The sequence below is a fragment of the Pyxicephalus adspersus genome, chromosome 1 (genome assembly GCF_032062135.1).
Source record: "Pyxicephalus adspersus chromosome 1, UCB_Pads_2.0, whole genome shotgun sequence".
Lineage (NCBI taxonomy): Eukaryota > Metazoa > Chordata > Amphibia > Anura > Pyxicephalidae > Pyxicephalus > Pyxicephalus adspersus.
The window spans coordinates 138,020,050-138,028,925 of NC_092858.1; the positions used below are offsets into that span (position 1 = coordinate 138,020,050).

Sequence of the window (8,876 nt, forward strand, 5' to 3'; positions counted from 1 at the left end):
CTACAGGTTAAGGCCAACTTATACATTAGGGTAAATGATTTTTCCCAATCATCCGCAGTTATGAGACCAGTCATTTCCCTCTCCCAATATCTAGTGTATATAGGTGCAGAGGGCTCAGAGTCCAGAGCAAGTAGCTCGTACAACATGAGGGGCGGTCAGGCGAGCCAACCAACTGCTCAAAAGCTGTTAAACTTCTATATAGGAATAAGTCAGTAAATGAAGCCACAAATGATGACAGTTGCCTGTGTGAAAGCCAAGAAAGCAGCTTGCTTCTGTTTGGGAGATCCAGGGAGGCAAGTGGGGGAACCCGTCCATTATGTAATATACTCCTAAGATGACAGCTATCCGAGGCGGACCACGATAAAAATGTGGAGGTTCGCATTGCCGGGGGGAATGCTGGATTATCAAATAGCGGTGTCATGGGTCCTGGATTCGAGGACAATTTGCCTGCTCTGAGGAGGATATCCCAATTATGTAATAAATCCACTGTAAGTGGGAGTAGAGGGTGGGCCGTTTGTAGCAACGACCGGTCCACCCATGGCAGGGACCGGAGGCTAACTGGAGATAGGCAATCTTCCGGCTGTACCCATTCCTTCATCTCCCTGATGTGAAACCAGTCTACCAAACGCACTAAAACCGATGCTCTATAATAGAAAATAACATCCGGAGCCCCTGCACCTCCTCTACTTTGGGCCTTGGACAGGGTACTAAATGCCAGTCTAGGGCGTTTCTGTTGCCATATAAATTTTAAAAATAACCTATGAATTTTACGAAGATATGCTTTTGGCAAGAATATGGGGACCGATTGAAAAAGATATAACGGTTTGGGGATTATATCCATCTTAAGAGTGTTTATACGGGCGAACCAGGAGAGAGGCAAGGAATCATATTTCTGAAGGTCAGATTGAAATTTACTATACATTGAGGAATAATTAAGGGAGAACAATTTGGAGGGATCCGATGGGACCATTATACCCAGGTATTTATTGGCATCAGAACAAAAGTATTCATTATTTTAATGGCTGTATATGACATGAAGAATAGAGACAGGAGGTGATGTGACTCTCATTGTTATCATCTCATTGTATAGTATGTAAGGGGCAAAGGAAATGTTTTTGTTGCCCATAGTAACCAGTCATATTTTGAACTGTCATTATTCATTCACAATATTATATTACCTTATGTTTAGAGCCATTGGGCCTGATTTATGAAAGCTCTCCAAGGATGGAGAGGATAGACTTTCATCAGTGAACTTGGGTGATCCAGCAAACCTGGAATGGATCTGGTCCATAATTGAAAACATTTGCTAACAAATAACTTAAAGCGTACTTAAACTCAGAATTTTCACTTTACATAAAAGGGTAGCGAGCCCTTTTATGTAAAGTAAACCTCTTTAAGAAATCCATTCCAAGTTTGCTGAATCACCCAGGTTGACTGATAAAGTGTATTCTCTCCAACGTTGGAGAGTTTTTATAAATCAGGCCCAATATGGCCGGACATACGTTCTGGTTTAAGGCTATCGGGGCTTATTATTATACATAGAAGAGTGGCAGCACAAACAGACCTATTAAGTATGAAACTTTTTGTATGTATTTTTTTAAAAATATCTCCTTATTGGAGTTTACAATTACCCTTCTGAACTTTAATTACACCTTTAACCTCCTTGGCGGTAACCCAGAGTGTGACTCGGGGTAGAAAAAAGATGCTAGGAGCGGTAAGCCCAGTCACACATCCCGCGTCGTCCTTCGTGTCTTCTCTCTTCCTCCAGCTGGCTTTCCTCTGCACCCGATGTGTCACTGGGGAGTTGCCGGTGACGTTGGTGTGTGCAGACATTCCGTTCGGGGCGGGGCGGAAATTCAAATTCATTTGTATTGCATTTAATACAAAATAACTGAATTGAATGCAATACAGTGGATTTACATGTATAAAAGCAGTATACAGTATATTATAATAGTATGAGTATATAATTTATTTATTTTTAATTTAGAATTTTTTTTTATTTATTATTTTGACATGGTTTTTGTGTTTCCAATTTTAATATACTTATACTATTATATTATACTGTAAAATACATTTTCATGAAAAACAATGTACCGCTTTTAGACATAAAAAAACGGACAGAAATAAAACCCCCAGGGAGGTAATGTATTTTGAAGGGTTTAGTTATGTTTCCCCTTTCCATTTTTTCCTTAGTATTGTACATGATACATTTCTGGAGTCTGTAAAAAAAAAAAAAAAACACACAAATCTATGTTGTTTACCATTTCCAATGCTTATTTGTTTAGTGAATAAGTCTAGGCGAGTTGCATTCAGTACCGCATCTCTTCTGAAAATGGCTCCAGAAGAAGAAGAAAGGAAAATTGTGCATGACATGTTTCTGAACACCCTTGACTCAAAGTATGTGCATTGGGGTCATTATTAGTTCTTTGAATATAGGTGTGACAAGTATCTAAGTTACACACGCTGTTTCTTTTTTTTTTTTTTTTGCTGATCTGTAGGACAGTGAGCTTCAGAAGTCGTGTATTACCTCCCAATTCAATATGGATGGAAGATGCTAAACTCAAGGGCTTAGAGATTTGCCACCCACAGGTAAATTATAATTTGACAATAAAAGTATATTTGTATTTGTACTAAACTATTTAAAGATTCAGAAAATTGAGTTTGGGAGGTAAAAATTTATCAATGGCACCACATCCCTAGCATATAGTATCAAGCTCAAATAGGACTTTTGGAGTGGGACTTTTTTTTTGGTGCTTCTACAATCATATATTTATAAAGACACAGATCTATTTTTGTTTAAAAGTGTTTCTACACAATTTTATTGTGTTAGTGCACAAAGGTTTCTTTTAAAAACATGAAACCATACAAAACATTAGTAAAGGTCCATATTTCCTTGCTGGAGTCTATATAAATATCATTTGTCAATCATACCAATTTCCATTTTACCGTCCTTGATGCGTTTCACCACAGGGGCTTCATCAGAAGGACAAACTGTAGCTTCTTTGTATTTTAATAAATTTTGTATTAACCATAAAATACCTGCTCAGGACAGACACTAGAGACAAGACATGACCTGGGGAAAGAGCACCAGATATTCGAAAAGTAAAAAAGGCTGCTGACTTACAACATCTTGGGAACATCAGGAAAGAAATTCATACCTATGAGGTTTGATTTCTAGGGTCATATCAGCTCAAACAAATAATCTGTTGCTTGGATTTAATATTTCTGTACTTGGATGGAGTTATTTTATGGTTAATACAACAATTAATAAGATACAAAGAAATTGATATACCTACTACAGTTTGTCCTTCTGGTGAAGCCCTTGTGGTGAAACGCGTTAAGGACGGTAGAATGGAAATTGTTATGATTGGCAAATGATGTTTATATAGACTCCAGCAAGGAAATATGGACCTTTACTAATGTTTTAAAAGAAGTCTTTGTGTACTAACATAATAACATTGTATAGAAACATTTGTAAACAAAAATAGATCTTTGTCTTTATAAATATATTGTTGTAGTAATATTTAAAGAACTTGTCCACTAAGTTAGAAAAGAGGTTTCCATAAAACCATCACCACTGCTGAAGGATTTTGAGTTTTCATCCATCTCATAGTTCAGGGGGGCAGAAGCAAGTTTCATTTCGTTTTTTGATGGGTTATGTAATGTTATTTTCTTCTTGAAATGGATCCCCATTGCTTTGTTTTTAGGTAAATGCCATAATTTCATCATTCCCATTACAACTACTTTGTAAAGATAAAACAAAGTTATAAGCTAGACCCATCCACCATATACTGCAGATCTTCTTTACGTCAAAAGTTGAGGCAGATATCCCACTAGTTTGTGTACTCTAAATGTGTGTTTTTGTTTTTAATTTAAGCAAAGGAACATCTTCAACAGGATTTTTGGTGGTTTTCTAATGAGAAAAGCCTATGAACTAGGATGGGCCACTGCATGCTCTTATGGGTACGTGTATTATTTATTTATTTTTTTTGTAGAAAAAAAATTGTACTCCTATATAAGATGGGTATCTTGTTACTTTAATTTAGAAACATAAGGCTCTATTTATTAAAAAGAGAATTAGACATTACCTTAAACATTCCCCCATGAATGGTCCATGTGTTTCAGTGGCAGTAATTGATTCCTGTCAAGGAATGCTTACGGGAATGTCAAATTCCCTTGTTTATAAGTGAATCCTATAAAATCACATTAGCTCTGTTTTTATGTCCTTAAGACAGCAGATAGTTTAGTAATTTTAGGTTTCATACACTATTCATTTCAGTTGGTGTTTATTGTATATAAATGTGTTACCCTACCCTTTTCTTCTAGTGGATCTAGGCCTTATGTTGTAGCTGTTGATGACATCATGTTCCAAAGGCCCGTGGAACTTGGGTCATTGCTATTCCTGTCTTCTCAGGTAAGGTTTTACATTTAAAGCTAGGGCTAAAATCTTTTGATTGTGATCATTTTTATGATTTATGTAATGTAATTTTGTATTATGTTTTCTGTTTTACAAAGCAAGGATTCCCAAGTTGGTTATCTAGGCCAGTCCACCTATATCATATGTCATTGATTGTAAAGGCCAGTGGGTTAACGTATCCATCTGCATTTCATTTTACTTTTGTTAGATCCTTACAGCTCATTTTATAGTTCCAACCACCTTCTGCCGCCTTTGCATGTCACATAACTAGTCTTATGGCAAATTTTATATTTATTTTCCATTATAGAAACTATGGCAACAAGAAGAAGGATGTCAATTAGGGAGGAGTTTTTTGAGGACCAGTCTGTGATTTAATACACTAGAGTTAGTTCATAAATACTTTACAAAAATATATTGACTCCCATTGATCATTTTTTTCTAAAAATACCCGCTGCCTTTCTGATCATCGTTTTTTTTATGTTTTCTGAGCCACTGACAAATATGTTCATTATCCAGACTCGAATGGCTGCATGCCTGTTCTGCTACAGTTTTTTTAAAAGTTATGGAGCTATCAAAGGCCTGCAACTAGCTGTTTCAAAAGTTGGTGAGACATTTCTCTCATAACAAGTTTCCTTTAATTATCTGTAAGTAGAGATAATTTCATTATTCTAAGTATGCCAGGTAAAAGGAAATGGGATCTGTATTTCAGTTGGAAGATCAAGACCAAAAGCTTGGATGTCTGTTACCAACTGTCATTAGGCCCAAAGTAATAATGTATACTTCATATCCTATTAACTAATACTATTTTCAGCCATGTGATATACAGTAATGGTTATTATGACTATTATTGATCGTTATAGCTTAGTAGAATCCTTCTATTTTATTTTACAGTTTAGGTAGAAAGGAAAACATTTACTCTTATACACACAATATGCTATAAAGATATTTTTTCTCTATCCAGTTACAAAGATAAATCAATGAAAATGTGTTCTGTTTTGTTGTAGGTGTGCTATACAGAGAACAACTATATTCAGGTTCGAGTCCACAGTGAAGTTTCAGATCCCATCACTAGAGAACATCACACAACCAATATATTTCACTTTACATTTATGGCAAACAAGGAAGTGCCTTGTATTGTGCCAAAGACATATGGAGGTGAGTAGACATTGATCTGGTATTATTCTTATTGTAAAGAGAGTTATTGGCATATTTTCAATAAGAGAATACTATGGGGTTGCTTTACTGAAGACATTATTATTAATAATAATAATAATAATAATAATAATAATAAACAGGATTTATATAGTGCCAACATATTATTCAGCTCTGTTCACTTTTACTTACTTTAACTTTAATGACAAATAAGGCTGAACTGAGTTCAGTTTAGGTATCAAATTATGTGCAAATGAAATGTAAATATTGATTTTATTTAACACTACCTTACCATTTTTTTTTTACCAATCTCAGTGAACATGTACTTTACTAAATAAACAAGCTGTAGTCTATAATTAGTTAACCCCAAAGTTGGCCTGGATTATGTTTGTAATTGTATGGCATTTGCAAATGTGTGCACTGTTGATGGCTATCTGTAAGTCCTACTGTGCACTGTGAAGATCTGTTTAGATAAAATCTATTTCTGGATAATATGCATTGAACTCATTTTTTTTACATTGTCTACAGTAGTATATCTACATATATAAGTATATTAATACTGGTTGAAACTTTTCTGCCTATGTAGTTCTGCTGACTATTCATCAGGGATTGCAACATAAACTTATTATGTGTTTTTTCTTTTAATGTTTCTTTTTTTTTTTTATAGAGTCAATGCTCTACTTAGATGGGAAGAGACATTTTGATGCAGTAGTACAAAACAAAAATGGCGAGAGGGTGTGAACAAGAATTGCTATTTAACTGACGATATTACCAACACAGCTTGGTATACATCGTTAGATTAAAACCGGTCCCAAAGACAAGAGATTGAAATCATGTAAAAGGACACTAAGCACTTTGCAAAAGAGCTGGAATGTATTAATGCTGCAATGCCTTTCATTTTATTAAGCACTATTTTTATAACCATGCACATTTTCCTGGGGTATGGGTGATATAAGTATGTGTGCATTGTTTTAGACGAGCATGTTAGGTTGGTGAATGTATATGTATATGTATATATATATATATTTTTTTTGCATTATATATTTATATCAACGGCCACATTATTATATACTTCCACACTTCAATGGTCAATCATGAATTCTTGATGAGCATATATTTTAGAAAGCAATGAGTTAATAACTTTATGACTCTTTCAAAATCTAACTACAAACACAACTTCTAATGTCCTGGGAGGTGAATTGCTTTGAGATGTTGTGTTTTGCATCATGTTCCTGAATAAAGTCCATAGTATCAAACAAGTCCTAGTAAAAATCAGGCCATGTATGTTGTCAGTGAGGTGCCATACTAGAAAATTAGGCAAACAAAACTGCATTCATTTTGGTTTCAGTGCAGAACTTTTCACTTAACATCCATCATGCATCACTGCTGTTAGTTTTATTTAAAGTGTATGTGTATGCAAAAAAAAAATAATAATAATAATTAGAGCAGGGGCTGGTAAAAAATGAATGTTACCTCAATTATTTTTCTGGTTCTGACTCAAAATCTGGTTTTCTTTCATTTCAGTTCTAGTGACTAGGACAAAGAGGTGGTAAATCTACTTAACTATAATAAACTGACGAGTTCTTAAGCTTCAATATTCTGTCCAAACCCAAATGTTTAAATATTTTGTTTTTTTATATACATACATGGTTGGCATTCTCCAGGTATTCACTGCAGGTATATTTTCTTGGTGCATGTGTATTGAACTACAAAGAATGCTTCTTGTGCATTGAATATTTGGAGAATTACTTATCACTGATGTCTAATCTAAAACTGAAAAGAGTGTTAAAAAAAAAAGTGCCACTTGGAGCCTGCACATACTTTTAGACTCCTATCCCTTCCCAAAATTCTGCTGTATGACACTCAAGTTTCCCTTAAGGCAGTGGTTCCCAACCTTTCTGGCTTACAGTGTAAGGAGGGCCGCTGGCAGCAGTCGCCTCCTGTCATTTGCAGCCCCCGACTCACCAGCCACGGACCAGCACTGGTTCACGCCCCAGGGGTTTGGGACCACCGCTCTAAGGGACCATTCACACATATGTGCTTTAGGAACACATTCATATTCAAAACATGAAAGTAGATAACCAAGGTGATCACCTGGTATTGTCACCTTTCAGACACTCTTCTTTATTTCACATAAAATTTACTTTGATAAGGAAAATACAGTAACCTTTGGCAACAACTCCACAATCATTTATTATTGTTTTTACTGCTATAATATAATCAAATTCAAGAAAGTTTTTTTTGGTTACTCCACTCTTTGCTCCATCTCCACCATCTTTATTTTACATTATTTAAAAGAGATGGTAAATTTGTTTTCAGTAAGTATATTTTTTACATATGTTATGTTTACTTTAAAGTATTGTGTTCCATATTTTACAGACTTGATCATTCATATTTTTGTTACTGTATTAAATGTATGCACCTGTTCTTTAACTCTATTTTGAAACCAACGGGTTCACTTTAATATTTGAAGTGTGTACTTACTTTTTTAATCCCCTCCCTTTTGTTCACCTTTGCTTTCAGCAAGTCCTGTGGGCAGTTTTGTCTTTTTTTTCCAATCTGGACTTTTTCCTAAAATTATTAAAAAAAAAATAATACCTTTTCAACTAGTAGGTCAGAAATTCATGACTTTAAAATTTACTTCTGTTTCTTATAAGTGGAAGGTCTACAGCAGTGTTTCTCAACCTGTTTAACACAGGGAAACCCCTGCTATAATTTCTTTATTCACAACTCGCAGTACATTAGTGTGGTGGTCAGTGGTAAGAATGTCACCCTTATAGATATCCAAAAAGATAATTGCTGTCTCAAACTGACCTGAGCAGCACAAATGCTCAATAAACCCATAACAACTTCTGGAGGAACTCTGGTTGGGAAACACTGGTCTACAGAGTGGCTTAATGTGAACCTGATAATTTATTTGACATTTCTGACCTGGTTGTAAAATATACAGCTTGCTCAGTGGGTGTTCTAATTCTCTGGTTTTAATCATTTCTAAAACACTGACCAAGAACCGGTATGCAGGTCAGGTGTTTAGCCCACAACATTTGGAGCATTGTACGATCATGAAAGTTTCATTTTTTTACTATTCTTTACATGTGTAGTTTACTCGACAGGATAGCATTTATTCTGTTTATTTACCTCTTGTTAACTACTCCTAAGGCTATGTACACACAGTTCAATAGTTGTCGTTGGAAATGAACGATTAATGACTGATCATTTGATAACAAAATAAGTGCACAATGACGGACCAATGACGCAGATGAACAAGGAATGACGCTAGAAAACAATTGTCTTAGCAGATTCGTTT

At 35.1% G+C, this 8,876-nt stretch overlaps 1 protein-coding gene across 1 annotated transcript in view; it reads left to right on the forward strand.

Annotated features, from left to right (window-relative positions):
- Positions 1 to 8,002, forward strand: part of ACOT9 (acyl-CoA thioesterase 9) — a gene marked incomplete in the record, with an annotated part of 24,787 nt that extends 16,785 nt beyond the window's left edge. Inside the window, 6 exon segments of the mRNA XM_072428442.1 lie at positions 2,286 to 2,397; positions 2,499 to 2,589; positions 3,878 to 3,963; positions 4,327 to 4,414; positions 5,422 to 5,572; positions 6,237 to 8,002. Coding sequence (XP_072284543.1) covers positions 2,286 to 2,397; positions 2,499 to 2,589; positions 3,878 to 3,963; positions 4,327 to 4,414; positions 5,422 to 5,572; positions 6,237 to 6,310 — 602 coding nt within the window.
- Between the last annotated feature and the right edge of the window lie 874 nt (positions 8,003 to 8,876).